The sequence below is a fragment of the Spinacia oleracea genome, chromosome 6, assembly GCF_020520425.1.
Source record: "Spinacia oleracea cultivar Varoflay chromosome 6, BTI_SOV_V1, whole genome shotgun sequence".
Lineage (NCBI taxonomy): Eukaryota > Viridiplantae > Streptophyta > Magnoliopsida > Caryophyllales > Amaranthaceae > Spinacia > Spinacia oleracea.
Genome location: NC_079492.1, coordinates 119326241 through 119345095, shown reverse-complemented (window position 1 = coordinate 119345095; position 18855 = coordinate 119326241). Strand labels below are relative to the sequence as shown.

Here is an 18855-nt window from a genome sequence, read left to right as displayed (position 1 = left end):
TCATACTTAGTCAACCAATTCATTCCCAAGATTACATCAAACTCAGATAGGTTAAAATCTATTAAATCTGCTAGGAACTCCACTTTCTCTATTATGATAGGGCAATCCTTATACATGGTTCTACATTTCACAATTTCTCCACTAGGAAGGGAAACACTCATAGCATGAAAGTCACAACATGGTTTTAAATTTAAACATTTTGCAAACATTGGAGAAATAAAGGAATGTGAAGCTCCGGAATCAAAAAGAACATGGGCTGTTAAAGAATGGATAGAGAAGGTACCAGTGATAACATTATCATTCTCATCTGCCTCATCCTGTCTCATCACAAAAACTCTTCCAGCTGGCGGTGGTCGGGGTGGGTTGCGGCTTGAACCTCCTGCGTTGTTGTTCCGACCACGATCGTTGTTAGTTGGAACTGGTCCACGTATGGTTGACGTCACTTGATTTGGGAAATCTCTAATGTAATGATCATGGCTGATAGCAAGCATTTGTGCCAACACGACATTCACTCTCAACATGACTCATTTTCCCACATCTGGCACATCCTTGCGACCGATTGTTCCTTCCTTGAAATCCTTGTCCCCTATTATTTCCTTGATTACCATCATTCCTCCTTTGATTTCCCTGGTAACTTTGGTTAGGCTTCTTTGCTCCTCCTTGGCTTTGGTTATCATTTCTCCTTTTATACCCAAAATTCTTCGCTTCTTGAAGTAGTACCACTCGCTCCACATTAGCTGCAATATCAACCATATCCTGGTATGAAGTAAACCTCTGAGTGGACAACCTATCCTGGTACTTAAGGTGCAGACCTCGTTCGAAACGGTTCATCCTGGACTGCTCTGTCGACACCAAGTCTGGCGCAAACCTTGACAACTCCATAAACTTATCTGCGTATTCCAACACGCTCATTGTTCCTTGTTGCAAGTGTAGAAATTCATCTTCTTTTGTTTCCTCAAGGATGGTGGTAAAACTTGTCTCTCATTAACTTCTGTAGTTCGTTCCAACCAAATCCAGGCCCATTCTTTCGTTCCTTGTTAACTTTCCACCATAGTCTTGCTTGACCCGTCAAGTAAAACACTGCGAAATCAACTCTCCATTTCTCAGGGCATTGCAGGGTTTCAAACAACTGATCAATGCGACTTATCCAATCCTCGAACTCAACTGGATCAGGCTTGCCATCATAGGATGGTGGGTTGAGTGATGAAAAGTTCTTGAACATCGTTGCGCTCTCGTTCCCACTAACATCTTTCTTTTTCCAAGAATCATGGACTAATTCGGCCAACATTGCACTCGCATTTTCCAATCGTTCCATCCTTTCCTCATGGCCATTAACATGGACATACTCCTCGTCAGTAATGTCGTTATCATCGTGAACATGATGCTCGTTGCGAGCTCCGTTGGTAACATCGTTGATAGCATCAATGGTCGACATTCTGCATAACATATCTTATCAGATCGAAGCGAAATAATAACATAAAATAAACCCTTTAATCCCGTTCCTACACTCACACTCATATTCATTTTAACTTAGCAAGATTTTAGAACATTCTTTTTAACTCATTCCTTAAAATTCTTTACTTAAACCCTAATGAATTCTATTCGTGCGAAAACCCGTAAGGTTTAGCACTTATGGTCCAGAACCTTTGCTCTTGATACCAAACTGTAACACCCCGACCTCTAATTCAATTATTAAAGCATAATTAGCAGCGGAATTAACCTAATTCGGTCGGGACATTACCTGCCGTAACTTCGCTTTGGAAATTACAAGGCAAACATCAATCGTAAGCTATTAATTACTCCAAAAATATATATAATAATCCTTTATAATACCAAAATAAAAGTACGTAAGTTACTAAAAGTCTTTAATTAAGCTATTAAAACTTTAAACATAAACTAGGTGAATAATATTAAAGTGAAATTCCTCGCCACTACTCGTTTCCATCGTTCCCCGCAGTACCTAAAACAGAAAACAAAAACGGTGAGACGAAGACTCAGTAACGAACTATTCTAGCAACGTAAATTCATTTCAATTCATTTTATTTAATAACACAGGGAGAATAGAATAAGTAAAACATTTAATAAAGTCCTTTATTTAATTCATTCATAACTTTTGGGTGCACATGCTAGCCGTGGCAAGTATGACATGGTGGAACGTCTTCCACGATGGACCGCTGTCCATAAAACATGGGGCCTTGGCTCAATGGGCGGATGCCCCATGGGTACATGCATGACCGAGAATAGTAACCTGTGAACATGTACTGCCAAACGGACTAGGTCTTTCACTTTCATTTATCATGTTTCGTTTAATTTTACATTTTAGCCTTTTTACTTCAGTTGAAGTAACATATTTCCTTTAGATCATATGATCAAACATCCTTTCTTTCATGGTTTCTTATAAACAGCATTTTATAAGAAATTCAATCAATCATATTATAAGAAATAATTCCATCAAATCATATTATAATAAATAATTCAATCAAATCACATTTCATTTCCCGCAATTCATAAAACATGTTAAAACATTCAGTTCATAAATCAATCATAACGTTGTGATTTCATAATCGCATTTATAAGGGAATTGCGGGTACTAGCAATAGCCGTTACCTAACTCCGCGATTTGCTAGGGATTTGCCTGGGTTCGTTCGTCCTGAGCTCCGAGTCCAATTTCTTTCAAAATATTAAATCATTGAATTAGTATTAAACGATAAATTATCTAAAATTGATATTTTATAAGTAACGAATTTATAAATAACGAATTTTTAATAAAATATAATTTCGAAATTTAATGAAAATATTATTAATCGAATTTCAATCGAAATATATATTTATATCCATAAACCGATTTTCAAAAAAATATTATTTAAATTCTGTTTTTAATTAATAAAGTTAGTAACTTTATTTTAATGAAAATCGATAATTAAACCTGAAAAATAAATACAATTTTATTAGTCAATAATTATATTACAAAAAATACCATAGAAATTCTGAAATCTTAAATATGACTTACCAAAGCCCAATAATTAGAGTTGGGCCATATGGGTTTGGGAAAATAAATCCAAGTTTTAAAATTAAAACTGAATATTTGTTCTCTTTGGTTTCTGGAAAAGGGGACGCGAGAAGGACAAAGGGAGGAGGCACGAGAAGCAGGGCACGAAGAAGAGGGAGGCGATTGGGCTGGGTTCGGTGGCGACGGGTGTTGACGGTGAAGGCGAAGGTGGTGGTGGTTTGTGCGGCGGTGGTACAGGCGAGAGAAGGAGGAGGGAGTGCGAAGGAGGCGAGAAAACATGGGAGTTTGGGAGTGGGTTTTTCGATGAGTTCTGGGCGTTCTGGGCGGCGGAAGGGTGGCTTTTGGGGCGGTGGTTGATTAGCAAGGCGGTGATGGTGGCTGGAGGTGGCGGTGTGCGGCGTGGTGTTGGTGCGGTGGGGCGAAAGAGAGGAAATAGGGGAGAGCAGGGGAGTGTGACGAGGGGAAGGAGAGGGAAGGAGGTGGTGCGTGCGGTGGTGTTGTGGGGCGACGGTGGTCTGGGTGGCTGGGGGTGTTGCGACTGGTGGTGATAATGGTGGTGTACGGTGGTTGAGGTGGTTGTTGTTGGTGGTGGTGGTTCGATTTAAGGAAGAACAAGGGGGATGATTTCTCTGTTTTGTGAATTGATTTTGGTATGGAAATGTATCAGAAATTGAAGGAATTTGTAATTTCTTGGAAGGATTCTAGAAGGGGAAGGCCTTGGGGCTCAAGCAAATGTATGGGGACTGATTTGAGGGAAGGAGAGGAAGTTTTGACTTCCTGGTTCATGCGTGGAGAGCAAGGAAATAAAGCAAAATGAATTTCCTTTTTTTTTTTTTAATAATTTCACAATAGTTGGCAAAAATTCAGAAATTGTTTGTAATTTTCAAAAATTGCTAAAAATAGAAATGTTTATTTAAAATAATTTCTTAAAAATAATCGTTAACGGAAAATAAATAATTTCAGTTTATAAATTTATCGTTTAAAATAAATCGTAAAAACGATTAAAATAACGAAATTCGATTATTCGTAATTTATTTAAAACGAAATCAAGTTAATAAATATTTTTAATTTAAATAAATCGAGTTTAAAATTTCGGGGTATTACAGATATTAAAAGAACTCTTTCTGAGTATTGTGTTAAAGGAATATCATTGGATAATTTCTTGAATTGAATATTAACTATTACAGTTTTTAGCACGTGTTATGCACGGGTAAATATTTTAATCAAATTTATATAATTCACTTTGATATAGAAGTTGAAGGGATGATAAACTGAACCATTCATTTTAGGCATGTTCGACTTATTTTTTCTTATTTCAGACAAAATAAGTTCAGATAAGTTCAGTTAAGTTCAGATAAGTTCAGATAAGTTCAGTTAAGTTCAGTTAAGTTCAGTTAAGTTAGTTAAGTTCAGATAATATTAGTTCAGCAAAAATAAGTTTTTTTCAGACATTTTCACACATATATAAGTTTATTTCAGCCAAAATAAGTTTTTTTCAGATAAAATAAGTTCAGATAATATAAGTTCAGCAAAAATAAGTTTTTTTTCAGACATTTTCAAACACATATAAGTTTTTTTCAGCCAAAATAAGTTTTTTTCAGATAAAATAAGTTCAGATAAGTTCAGTTAAGTTCAGATAAGTTCAGATAAGTTTAGATAACATAATTTTAGTCAAAATAAGTCCATTAGAACGGAGCCTTACAAATGATGAAATATATACACTACAAGAAACTGTACTATTAACGACGGGAAATCCCGTCGCGAAAGGCCAATAATCGTTGATTAACGACGGGATTTCCTGTCGCGAACCCGTCATAAAAGGGGGCCGTCGTTAATAGAAAATACCGTCCTAAATCCATCATAAACCTGTCGTAAAATACATTTGCGACGGTTATTCCCGTCATTGTTTGGTTGTTAGCCCCGTCGCAAAAGGCTTTTGCGACGGGATTTTTGACCTGTCATAGTTAGGTTGTCATTAAAGATACAAATTCTTGTAGTGATATGATGTTATGAACGTAAATAAAATTAATGAAAACATATGGAGAGCCATACAATTATAATTTATTTATTTTTCAAAATAAATTAGGGTTTCAAGATGAATCAATTAAAGAGAAAAAAAATATATTAAAGAGTGGACACGTGACAAGTAGAAAATTGTGTTTTAAAAGATTAGTTTAGCTTTTTTGTAATTTTACTAATTAGTACACAACTAAAGGTACCAAATAATTAGAAGAGTGTATTGAACATCGTTCAGTATAAAAAGGTGGCGAACTTTATGGACGGGAAGAGTAATAATTAAGACCTTAAATGTTTGTTACTACATCTCTACTGGGAGGGTTGGAATGTACTCCCTCCGTTTCTTTTTGTTTGTTACGTTTGGACTTTTGCACATTTATTAACATATAATAAAGATTCTTTTTCTTTTTTATTAAAAAAAAACCCAAGTAAAACTCAATCCACTAATCATTACAACAACCAATAAGATTGTTTTATTTATCAAAATGAACCAATAATGGAAAAGCACAAAGATTGTTTTTTTTTTGACGGGGAAGAACAATATCCATTAATAATAAGCCATACGGCATCTACAATGATAAAAAGTATCTGCATACCACAGATTCAAAGAAAATACATAACTGTTACAATCAAAACAATTACTATTCTGCATCCTAAAGCACATCTCGTACTCCACCGCTTCTAGCTTGACGCGAGCAGTGATTTTCGATGATTTCACATCTTTCCAAGTAGAGCCCTTCGCAATCTGCGCACGAATTGTTCTGATCGACGAGTTGATGATAAACCCTAAACCTGTATGAATCCAAATCTCCTTCCCAATTATTGAAACCCTAAAAAAATTCTCATCCATGAATGAGAATCAAGAACCTAGAAGACTCCAGGAAAAACCCAAATAAATTGGGAACAACCCAATAATAAATTGGGAACCAATCAACAGAAAAGAAACCAAAAACAAGAAAAAACATGAAAAGAAAACAATGAAAAGCAAGAAGAAGGATCGGAAATAGTCTAATTTCCGAAGAAATTAGACTACTTCCGGCCTAAACGGCCAAGAAAATTAAAACCCTAAAAGATGAGAGAGAAGAGAGAAAAAGGAGAGGGAGAGAGGAGCGGCGTTCTTTTAGGCATAACTACCAAATTACTTTTACAAAGATTGTTAACTTAACATACTTGGGAAATTGTAAAGAAATTTAATAAGTTGAAAAAATGGACCAATTAAAATCAAAAGTTGGCATAAAAAATGATTGTATAATAAGTTTATAAAAGGAAAGATTCTCCCATGTAACAAACATTATGAAACACCCTAAAAGGAATACGTAACAAACAAAAAGAAACGGAGGGAGTAGTAATGTTTTATTTTCCTTATATGTAGGTAAGAAATGTAGTTATAGTTTTATTTTTTACGCACTTGTTTACATGAAAGATTAATTATCATGCACTTAATTAATTAACCATATGATTATATTAGCATTAACGTTGTTCATATGAAATACGTTGTATCAAGTAAGCATGTCGTGTATAAACACTATAAAACATAATATTTTGATATGAATTTGTAAGACCGTGCACATGATTTTATTAGAATTATAAGTGTTCACGTAAAATCTCAATCACACATCACGTGCGTAAACACTTTTATAACAAGTAACATCACAAAAAATATTAGATTTACAATCAAGGGTAGCTGAAATGATAATAAATATCTCGTGTATTAAATTTGGCACAAACTAGTATGACTTTATACCGGTATCTGTAACCCTAAAATATTGGGGGAGGGATCCGGTAAGAACACCTCCTTATGTAAGAATACTTCTTACGGTAAGAACACTTTTACACTCTCCATGTTCTAAATTTGTTCAACCATGTTCTAAATTTGTTCAACCATGTTCTAAATTTATTCAACAATGTTCTAAATTTTCAAGCTCATGTTCTAAATTTATTCAACCATGTTCTAAATTTATTCAACGATGTCCTAAATTTGTTCAACCATGTTCTAAATTTATTCAAGCATGTTTTAATTTTATTCAACCATGTTCTAAATTTTTAAGCTCATGTTCTACATTTGTTTAAACATGTTCTAAATTTATTCAACCATGTTCTAAATTTGTTCAACCATGTTCTAAATTTTCAAGCCCATGTTCTAAATTTATTCAACGAAGTTCTAAATTTGTTCAACCATGTTCTAAATTTATTCAAGCATTTTTTAATTTTATTCAACCATGTTCTAAATTTTTAAGCTCATGTTCTAAATTAATTCAAGCATGTTCTAAAAATATTAAACATGTTATAAATTTATTCAAGCATGTTCTAAATTTATTCAACCATGTTCTAAATTTTTAAGCTCATGTTCTAAATTTTTAAGCTCATGTTCTAAATTAATTTAAGCATGTTCTAAAATCGTTCAACCATTGTTCTAAATTTTCAAACTCTTGTTCTAAAATTATTAAACATGTTATAAATTTATTCAAGCATGTTCTAAATCCATTCGAGCATTTTCTATATCCATTCAAATATTTTCTAAATCCATTCAAGCATGTTCAAAATTTATTCAACCATGATCTAAATTTGTTCAACCATGTTCTAAATTTGTTCCACCATGTTCTAAATTTATTCACCCATGTTCTAAATTTTCAAGCTCATGTTCTAAATTTATTCAACGATGTTCTAAATTTATTCAACCATGTTTTAATTTTATTCTACCATGTTCTAAATTTTTAAACTCTCGTTCTAAATTAATTCAAGCTTTTTTAAAAATCATTCAACCATGCATGTTCTAAATTTTCAAGGTCTTGTTCTAAATTTATTCAACGATGTTCTAAATTTGTTCAACCATGTTCTAAATTTGTTCAACCACGTTCTACAGTTATTCAAGCATGTTCTAAATTTATTCAACGATGTTCTAAATTTGTTCAACCATGTTCAAAATTTGTTCAACCACGTTCTAAATTTATTCAACTATGTTCTAAATTTATTCAACCATGTTTGTTCTAAATTTATTCAACCATGTTCTAAATTTATTCAAGCATGTTCTAAATTTATTCAAGCATGTTCTAAATTTATTCAAGCATGTTCTAAATTTATTTAAGCATGTTCTAAATCCTTTGAAGCATGTTCTAAATTTATTCTAACATGTTCTAAATTTATTCAAGGTTATTATGCCATGAGATACATGTAACGATTAGGTTATTATATCACGAGATACATGTATGAGGTCGTTCAAGCTCACAACAAGTGCAAGGGTAGTTTGGAAAAGGTTAGTGTTTTCTAACAGTTTAACATTTTCAGTTTTTGCGTCATTAGTTGTCCAGGCAGTTACACTATAAGATAATAGAAACTCAATATTCAACTACTATGAGCACCAACGCGCATCAAGATATTATGAATAAAGATCAGTCTCCCAAAACACGCCGTGCACATATATCTGCAAGGTTTATACAGTTTATGCCATCATTCATGAAAACCAGTACGCACATATTATAAATATACTTCTCTGTTTTCATCTCTGATCCCAAACATTTCAAGATGATACGGTATAAGCAGAAACTGAGAGACATCAATCATAACTTCTGAATTGAAATAGATTTTAATTTCCAAGATGATTGAAATCGATTTTAATTATTGACTTGAAAAATCGATTAAAAACGATTATAATTTCTGAATTGAGAAATCGATTGAAAACGATTATAATTTCTGAATTGAGAAATCGAGAAATGAGTATTGCTGGATTGAAATTACCGATTGAAATTGCTTGGATTTCTGGTTCGATTTCGCGGCCACCAGCAACACCGCTGCCGCCACCGCTGGAGCTAGGATTCGATTCCTTCGCTGCCTACCTCACTTGCTTACCAGCGAATTTGTTCGATTTTTGGTCGAACAATCGATTGAGAAATCGATTTCGAATTGGTCGAGAATTTCCGGAAAATCGATTGATAAATCGAATTGGCGGCGGCGATTAGAATTGCAGCGAGCAGCGAACGGCGGCGATCGGAGATCAGAGATCGGCGACAAGTGGAGATCAGAGAGTGGCGGAGAGCGGCAGCGAGCCGGATGTTGGTGATGGCTACGAGCGGTGGCCGGATGTTGGTGGTGTTCGAAAAGGGAAGAGAGAGAACAACCGCCGCCACAACCGCGAGGTACGAGCGACGGCAGGAGATCGGCGAGCGGTGACCGGCGACCGTCGACCGGCAGTCGCCGGCTGTTGGTGGTTAGATTTGGGGAGAGAGAGGAATTGTAGAGAGAGAAAAAAATCTGAAATGATCAAAAAAATTAGCGTGACTATAAGAAAATAGGGGTATTTGTTTCTTAAAATTACAAAAATGTCATTATTAGAAAGTGTTCTTATCGTAAGAAGTGTTTTTACCGAGTAAAGTGTTCTTACGGGAGCCTTTCTATATATATATATATATATATATATATATATATATATATATATATATATTATAGATTTGAGGAAACATTGACAAATTAAAGCATACCCCCTTGAATTGAAACCTCCACATTAAAAATATTTGATTCACCTTCCAAATTTCATCTTTGATCCTAATCCAACCATTAAACAAGGATTATAGTAAACTTATTTCATCCCATTATAGATTAAACTATTAATCTTGCATCCCATATTCCCATTATGGTCTAAATGTTGATTTTCTTTTTAGAGGTTTCCTATCAAAAGGGATAATAGATCAACCACCCGTAGCTTTAGCGCCCATTTTTCAAGAGCTTCCACAAAATCACAACATCAAATCATCATCCACTCATTTTGTTTTCAGACATAGCTATAAATTCACATCTATAGCTCTTAGAAGCAAATCATTGTCACTTCCATTTTTCACAAGACAATAAATCAAAGCAAAAAATTATTTCCCTTCACAAGTCAATTTATATAAAAAAAATGGACTCACAAAACGTTAATTATCATGTTGGTCAGGCCAAGGGCCAAACTGAGGTGAAAATCTTATAGCTTTTCGTTTTTCATATTTTTCTAATAATATTGATTTATGCATCTTTGATTCTTTTCCTATGCTCATACTCATGTGAATAAATGTATGAAGTATGCAATCTATACTATACATTAAAAGGCGTTTCTACAAACGTTTGCATGCTACGTGACGCTCTTCCTCAATCCATAAATCCATACCATTAATCCACTTTCATTTAAAAAATGAGAAACATGGTTTGCATAAGATTCGAACTCACGACCTTTAGTTCCAACACTAGAGCACTAACCATTTATAAGGCCCAGTTCTGTTCACCTTATTTCCACTTATTTCAGGAAAAATAGTTCACATAAGTTCAGATAAGATAAGTTCATGAAAAGTAAGGGTTGACCAAGTACAACTTATAACTAAAATAAGTTTTGATAACTTTTAATAAGTTCAGATAAGTCCAGAAAAAATAAGTGAAAATCAGGTGAATAGAACGCACCCTTAAACTATAACGCTTTACATGTTATCTTTGCAAAATAAATATTAATATAATATTGAATTATTATCTTGTAAAAATAATTCAAAAATGATTTCATTAAAGAATATAATAATTAATTACTATTCACATCATAATCCCGGGCATCGTTCGGGGCAAAATACTAGCATTCACCTTAAAAGCTAGCCAATAATAAAATTCTTCAAATATGTTTAGAAAAAACTTTTCTGTAATTTTATCGAAGAGAAAAAAGAAATAACTTTCAATAAAATTTATGTCTCGATAAATTCTATCAAAAAAATGTCGTTTGATAAAATAAAATAAAAAGGAATGTCTTTTAAGTTGAAACCCCCTTTAAAACAATCTTATTTGCATTTATATGCTAATTCTAGTTGACTGTTTTCACAGGAGAAGGCTAGCAACATGGCAGACAAAGCTACCTCTGCTGCCCAATCAACTAAGGAATCCATTCAAGAGGTAAACTATATCTCCATTTGCTTCCAATATTAGATTAATTTGATCTTATGTGATGAAGACGATAGTGTAATTGTCTGTTAGTTTAATGATGATTGAGGCTGAACTTGGTAGGGAGGACTCCGTGTTCGATCTCTGCAACAAAAATTGGAAGGGGTCTGAAATCTATCCACTCAGAACTCGCCCCAAATCCGGATTAACCCTAAGGGTGAACCGGTGGTACACCCAAAAAAAAAAAATCTAACATTTCTTCTTCTAAAAGATTAAAATTAACTTTTACTCCCTCTGTATTTATTTAAGGGATACACTTGCCTTTTCCGGTCGTATTTATTTAAGAGATACACTTGCCATTTAAGGTAATTTATCAACCCCACAATCTAATAAATAATCTATCTAATATATCCTATGTCCCACCACCTTATTAAACAAATAATTTCATAACTACACCCCACCCCCACCCCCTAAAGTGACATGGTCTCCACTTTTTTTACTTATTAAAATATCTACCCAACCCCATTTGTTTATTACTTTATTTCATTCAATTATTCTTCTTAATCTCCGTGTCTGGCCAAGTGTATCTCTTAAATAAATACGGAGGGAGTACAATTAACTGTATGTAGGTCACCATTATTTGCCTCAAAAAATTGAAACAATAAATATTATTGTTTTTTTAAATATATAAACACATAGTTTATGATAATTAGTTCAATTATTGAATATGTTGGTTATTATTGTATTTGACATTTATGTAGGCTGGTGCACAAATGCAAGTTAAGGCACAAGACACTATGGATTCAGTTAAGGAAGCCACTGGGATGAACAAATGAAGTGTGCACGTGGCTTTTGAAGCCTTTGCCCTGTTTGATCTCATGACAATAGATGATATTATGACTTAGAAATAGGAAATTGATGTTTGATTAATGACTTAGAAATAGGAAATTGATGTTTGATTAATTAACATCCTTTTTAATAATTTGTTAAAATTGAAGCCTCATCTAAAGTAGTACTTCGTAATTGTTTTGTCGTTCAAACATCTTATAATTGATAAAGACAATATTAGTCTTTACGGTAATCGTATTTTCAATCCAAATGTTTGTCGCAGTTGATTTTATTATTGAATTAAACCCAATTTATCAAAATCATCAATTAAAATCATATTATATAACCAAATTAAGCAATTCATTTGTAAAGTTTGCAAACAACAAATTCGAATGTAAGAGGAAAACTTCATTTAAAGTTTTATTATTATTTTCAGTTATTGTAAAAAATTGACTCTTATCTTCTTTCTCTTCAGTTTCTTTCCGATAATATTTTTCATGATAAATATGCAAGTAAAAACTTGCCAAGTGGAAATTGATTACCCATAATAGCCGACAATGACTACTTCCATAAAATATGGCAAATAATTAGAGCTTGACACTGCCTTGGGTTATCTGAAAGGTTGGATCTTATTCCACAACTGAGACCTTTGTTATGAATGTTTCCGAACGTCTAATATCTTGAAATATAAAAGTAAAAGAAAATGAATAGGTGTAGCCACAAATAGCATGTACAAACTATTACGTAAACGACATATCACATATGTATGAATGCGGATCTTACAGTCTTTATATCACACATAACCCTTAACTATTACTTAGCCCTTCTCGGAAGGTTTATGTGGTTATGCCCATTATGAAATTTGCAAGGTGAGAAACTGTCCAAAACTAGTAGTTTGCACCGGCATTCGCTTAGTGTCGCGCTAGTTAACAGTTGGCATTACCAAGCTAGACTAGTACTACTGTGACTGTGTGACACTGTCTACTGCCAAAAGGAAACCTTATCTCATTATTCATACAAGTTATAAGTAGGCCGTATCATATTCATATATCTACAAACTTGTCATCCTAATAATTCCCTTGCTACAATACTTTTGTTAATCTGTCCAGAGCTCCCCACCTTTGACCTTTCATAAATAACTAAATGTCCCCTAAACTTCTGTAAGAATCAAGAAATTTGGCTGTGTTGGAGGAATAGAAAGATTGTACAAGTAATTCCATCATCTGCTCATTTGACACAACTTGGCTTTCTTCTTTGGCCTCTCCCGTCTCTCTTCTTCCATAATCTTGGCAAGTTCCTGCTTATCCTCTTGTTTTCCAATTTTGGCACTGCATCAAAACAGAACCACATTTATAACTTTGACAAGAAATCCAACATATTATATTTGAAGCAAATGAAGGAAAGAAGGGGAAAAAAAGGCAAATTGACAAAACCTTATTTTGGTTTCTAAGTAACAATGACAAAATCATAGAACCAGATGATCGAAACATGTAATAGTATAAGATTTCAAAGGTGATCTGACCTCCTCAATTCCTCCTTCTGTATCTCTTTAAATGCTGCCACGCACACGTCATCATCACCATCTTCATATTGTGATGGAGGTCCACGCCTACAAGACAATCATAGTATGAATGAACATAAAACTAGTCATACTCACATCTGAACAACTATCACAAATGTTTGCTTTTTCACTAAATGTTCAAGAGTTCAAAAAGTAAAACAGGGGGGAAGCTTTACCTAAGTTTCTTAAGTACAGAACTTAAATCACAGTCATCATCATCAGAAAGTGGTTGTGCATCCCTTGGTTCTTTCTTAGACTGGTCTTTGTTAATGCCGCCAGAACACTGATGTACTATTTGTTTCTTAATCAGGCTGCTGTCTAGATTATCCCGACCAGAACTTTGTTTGGAGAGCTTGTTCTGGTAAAAATCAGAAAAGTATAGTGAGAAGAGATCTCATAATTTAGAATCATGCAGGACAAATAAGCATAATTATAAAATAAATATAGCACTGAGAAGGTCAAAGTCAGAACCTGAAGTTTACAAACCCCAGCATTTTCCTTCTTCAATACACTTCTCTCATTTCTACGTGGAATAAGCCTTTCACGCTCTAAATTGTTACTTACACCAGAAGTCTGTTGCTCCATAGAACTACCTGGCACTTTTTCGTCACTTGAAGACAATGGCTTTGATGGAGGCAAGGCGCCTTTGGATATAGTATGTCGAACAGGTTTACTGACACCAATACTGCTTGTCTGCTTAATGGGTTGGCTCCGTGTAGCTACATCTAACAGCCTTCTTGAATCAGAACTCACAAGACCAGCGGCAGTACAGGAGATCGACTTACGAGGGGGTGCAGTGTGTGTATTACATACTTGAAGACTTTTCAAAGGCTTCTTCCTTTTATTCGCATTAGATATTTTTATGGCAGGTTCAGCTGATGGCTCATTGCTCTTTGATGGCACGTGGACAGATCTTCCATCTTCAACAACAGTAAAAAAAACCTGTATTAAGTTTCAATAATAAGAACTAGAAGTGCATACATGCAATGATGTAAATACATTTCATTAGGGTAAAGTTACCTGGCTTCAGAACTAAGATGTTTTGCTGTTCAGGATTATTCATGGGTTTTGGAACCTCTGCTTCATCGGATGACAGAAATGAACAACCTCTCATGCTTTTAAATATCTGTGCTTTTGGCTTAACCTGCATGCATCTCAATCAACTAAGATATACTTCATCTTTACTCTTTAGGATGATACAAATAAAATTGATACCTCAAGTATTCAAGCACCAAAATCAAACCTGATACAGAGGAGGTTGACTGATAGTTCCAGTTTTAGGCCCAAGACATGACATGCCAACCTTTTTTGACTGAAAAAATAAGTGAACATCAAAGATATTAGGACATAAAACAAGAAGAAGAAGAAGAAAAAAAACAAGCCTTCCGAAGTTACCCTATCAAACAAGTCCATTAAATAAAGTGATGGGTCAAATTAAAAGACGGAGTACATACCAACAATATAGAAGTCTTCATCAAGGTTCAAGAAGTGTCTTGCTCTCTCTATATGTAACTCATATATAAACAAAAAAATAAACTACAAAATGGCTAACTTATTGCACATCTTAAAAGTTTCTGGCTGCTGTCTCATCTTTAGAAAGAGAGCACAAACAAGTCTTCCCATAACACGAAGCAGCCACAGAGGTTGGCTTAAGCTTAACTTAATTAGCAAGAAGTTATTGTACAACAATCAATCATCTAAGCATATCTGTGGTAATTAACTTAAGCAAAAACCCAACAGCATCCCCTGTGTCCCTATAACAGATAATGCAAAGAAAGCCTACAATCAAACTTATGGTAGAGCACAAATGCTTCTCAAGTGAAAACCAGAAAGCCGGTGCGCTTTAACCAAAAGCTCACATACATCAGTTCCCAAATTAGATGCTTTCTGAGCGAAACTTGGAATCTCGAACAATGACTTGCTCTCCTTCAGACCTCTGTCAGAAAACGAAGGCACAGACGGACCAAAAAAATTTCCAAAACTGCACAATACACGTAACAGTAAGGTCAGCAACATATCCTCCTCCGCTACCCCTTCCTGTTCTTGGTGTAGAAAAAACCAGAACATTAGTCATACTTTTTCAATGCTGGTTTCTTCATTTCATCCTGTGAGATACTGAGTTGGGTTCCATTCTCCTGCCTCAACTTGGACCTGTATTTTTCTTTTAATTTTTCCCTATACTGAAGAAGTTTCACTGCCTCTTCTGATACAGATTCTTTTTCTGCTTCCTCTACTTTGTCTTCTGCTTCCTCTACTTTGTCTTCATGATAACCCAGATTCCCATCAACATGACAGAACACAATTAAATCAAGACTGAGTTTAATCACGTAAGCGATTTTTTTATCGTTTGATCTTACTCATTACATTCACTACATTATCCTCCATCTTGGCAAAGATTCCTAACATTTTAAAAGATTCTCCTTCACAAAGAACTACTTCACTTGTTTTAGAAATTTAACACCAACAATATTTCAAACACCCAATACATTCAGTATCGAAATCCTTAACCAGTTGAAATTGATAGAGCACCAACTCAAGCTTACCTTATCAAAACTCGGCATAGTTAGTGAACTTCCAAGATTCAATACAAAATCAGCTAATAATCCTGAAAAGGAAACAAAAAGCAACACGTTACCCATAGATCAACCAGCAATGTATACATATACAAGATGATAAAACATTGACTTACCAAAACAAAACACTAACGCCCAAGTCTCACAACTCACAAGCATTAAACCCTTCTTTAATTTCCGGGGAAGATAAATTGTAAGGAGTATCGAAATATCTAATATATGAGCCCTAATTCAACCAAAATTAACTGCAGATTAATATGTCATGTGCATCAGAATTCAAAGTTAGTATATTAAAAAAAAAAAAATGAATACAACAACTTAATGTTACAGCCGATTATACGGGAATCAATAACTAAACCATAAAGCTCTACCCAAAACTCGAAGTAGCGAAAGACATTAAGAACATTGATTTTACATTATCTTTTACATAGTAATAACAACATTCAGAACAAAATTGAGGCACTAATGAGGATTTCAAACCCTAATTCAACCAAAAATACGGGGTCAATTGATCTAGCAACGAACATAATTTTCAATTCACTACTATGAATCAAGAAGTTGAACTAATGTTGAATTTCAAGCAATCGATAAACAAAATAGAAATATTTACATCAACTTCAAAGTAGTGCTAAATTAATTCCAGAAATTCGCCAAATTAAAATGCTGAAAAATGTTGAAATCTTAAAATTTATAAAATGGTACGGAGTATTAATAATGTGACCGTTATATTTTAATTTATAGGTCACAAATTTACAATACAGAGTATCAAATATAATTTGTAATCACCAAAACTTAATGCTGATTAAATCCGAAATTAATAAAGAAACCAAAGATGTTACCTGAAATTCAAAGTAGTGGCTGAATTAATTCCGGAAACATGCCGGATTTGAATAAGCAAATCTTGGAATTGGACTGCACTGATGATGACTATGAAAGTTTATAAGTAATGAATTCCTATATTGAGGAAGAAGGTGAGACTGTGACAGTCTAACAGAAAGAATAAATTCTAGACAAAAGAGGAGAGAGGAAATGAAATTTGAGATGATAATTATGAAAACTGAGAGTGCATAACGAGACGGGAGGAGACGCTGGAAGCTGTTGGATTTGGAGGGAAATGTTGGGGGGAGTTGGAAGTTGTCTACGGGGGGGCGGGGGGTTTGTACGAATAGGAAGTCATTGACAATTTGATTATTTGACACAACACAATTACACAAGTGGTTCGGACTCTTTTCCATCAAGAAAAAGGGGGGTTTGGACTCATCGGAGTTTCGGATGCAAGAGGCCGTTATTGGTACAAGAGTTGGGCTGGTCGTTACATGGCGTACCCTGAACAAGTGACTAGCATGGCTGGTGGGTTAAATGGGTCTCACATGGTTTTGGCCCGGTCGTCCAAGCATACCACGATTCACGATGTTAGCCGATTAGGAATGTGCAGGCCCGGCCCAAAGAAATAGGAGGCCCTGTGCTAAAATTTAAAACAGGCCCCTGTACAAAATTAGAGGAATAACTGTTGTAAAAAAATTGGTGAAAGGGTACTGAAAATTAAAAGGAAAAAAGAAAACTAAAAAAACTACCGTGTTTGTGATGATGAAAAGTCAAAAAGAATATTAAAACAATGAAAAAATATAGACTAGGATTGGCATTTTCTGACATCTTTGCCTTGGGAAGAACAAAAAAAAGGGAAACAAAAGGAAAGCATTGTAGGCATATAGGGCCGACGACTTTGCAGTAGTTTTGATTTATTTATTTTTTCCTTTTAATTTTCAGTACCTTTCACCAAATGGGGGCAATCGTTAACTGCTGTACCCGGGTACAGCCATCTCTGGCTGTACCCCCTAAAACGACGCGCTCATATTGTTTGTTCATTCTTGTCGACAGTTTGTTCTTTTTTATTGTACCGTTTGTTCATTCTTATTGTACTGTTTGTTCTTTCTTGTTGTACTGTTTGTTCTTTCTTGTTGTTTTTTAAATTCATCATCAAATTTTCATAATTGTTGTATTTTTTGTTCTTTCTTCTGGAATTTTATGTTTTTTTTTATATTGTTTGTTCTTTCTTGTTTATTTGTTTGTTTATAATAATCATATGGTTAATGTTCATAATTAAACTCTTCATTAATCTTTTTATTCTTTCTTTTTGCATTGCTTGTTCTTTCTTGTTGTACTGTTTGTTCTTTCTTGTTGTTTTTTAAATTCATTCATCAAAGTTATTGTTGTATTGTTTGTTCTTTCATGTTGGCTTTAAAATTCATCATAAAATTGTTCATAATTGTTGTATTGTTTGTTCTTTTTTCTGGAATTTTATGTTCTTTTTTATATTGTTTGTTCTTTTTTGTTGAATTATTTGTTCTTTTTTGTTTATTTGTTTGTTCACAATAAATATATGGTTAATGTTCATAATGAAATTGTTCACTTCATTGGTCTTTTATGTTTTTACAAGCGCCTATATTGTTTATTTCCAAATAAATGTTCATTTCCAAAATAGTAAATGTTCATTCCAAATAAATGTTCATTTCCGAAATAGTAAATGTTCATTTCAGAAATAGTAAATGTTCATTTTTGTAGTTTATTTCCAAATAAATAAATAAATGTTCATTTCCAAAATAGTAAATGTTCATTCCAAATAAATAAATAAATGTTCATTTCCGAAATAGTAAATGTTCATTTTTGTACCAGTATTTGTTCTTTCTTGTTGTATTGTTTGTTCTTTCATGTTGGCTTTAAAATTCATCATAAAAGTGTTCATAATTGTTGTATTGGTTGTTCTTTTTTCTGAAATTTTATGTTCTTTTTTATATTGTTTGTTCTTTTTTGTTGAATTATTTGTTTTTTCTTGTTTATTTGTTTGTTCACAATAAATATATGGTTAATGTTCATAATGAAATTGTTCACTTCATTGGTCTTTTTATGTTTTTACAAGCGCCTATATTGTTTATTTCCAAATAAATAAATAGATGTTCATTTCCAAAATAGTAAATGTTCAT

At 33.8% G+C, this 18855-nt stretch overlaps 2 protein-coding genes and 1 long non-coding RNA gene across 6 annotated transcripts; 1 reads left to right on the top strand and 2 right to left on the bottom strand.

The window, feature by feature from the left end:
* Positions 1–5426: 5426 nt before the first annotated feature.
* On the bottom strand, positions 5427–9666 carry LOC130462563 (uncharacterized). The gene is made up of 2 exons (XR_008923085.1): positions 8762–9666; positions 5427–5818 (listed from the first exon to the last, which is right to left on the bottom strand). It is a non-coding gene; the product is annotated as an uncharacterized lncRNA (long non-coding RNA).
* A 147-nt stretch (positions 9667–9813) lies between these two features.
* Positions 9814–12011, top strand: LOC110804128 (uncharacterized). Its single transcript, XM_022009696.2, has 3 exons — positions 9814–9971; positions 10856–10924; positions 11674–12011. Exons 1-3 carry the CDS (start codon positions 9918–9920, stop codon positions 11746–11748), a joined length of 198 nt encoding a protein of 65 aa, XP_021865388.1. The 5' UTR covers positions 9814–9917; the 3' UTR covers positions 11749–12011.
* Positions 12012–12471: 460 nt separating this feature from the next.
* On the bottom strand, positions 12472–17044 carry LOC110804130 (uncharacterized). 4 transcript variants are annotated; one of them, XM_056833690.1, is made up of 11 exons: positions 16714–17044; positions 15991–16119; positions 15845–15906; positions 15378–15589; positions 15165–15282; positions 14545–14613; positions 14322–14445; positions 13773–14221; positions 13478–13659; positions 13263–13349; positions 12472–13068 (listed from the first exon to the last, which is right to left on the bottom strand). In XM_056833690.1, exons 2-11 carry the CDS (start codon positions 16031–16033, stop codon positions 12960–12962), a joined length of 1455 nt encoding a protein of 484 aa, XP_056689668.1. In that variant the 5' UTR covers positions 16034–16119; positions 16714–17044; the 3' UTR covers positions 12472–12959. The 4 variants fall into 4 exon arrangements, with proteins under 4 accessions (XP_056689668.1, XP_056689669.1, XP_056689670.1 ...); XM_056833691.1 differs by lacking the exon at positions 15991–16119 and having other exon boundaries at positions 12473–13068; XM_056833692.1 differs by lacking the exon at positions 15991–16119 and having other exon boundaries at positions 12473–13068; positions 15165–15561; positions 16714–17043.
* Between the last annotated feature and the right edge of the window lie 1811 nt (positions 17045–18855).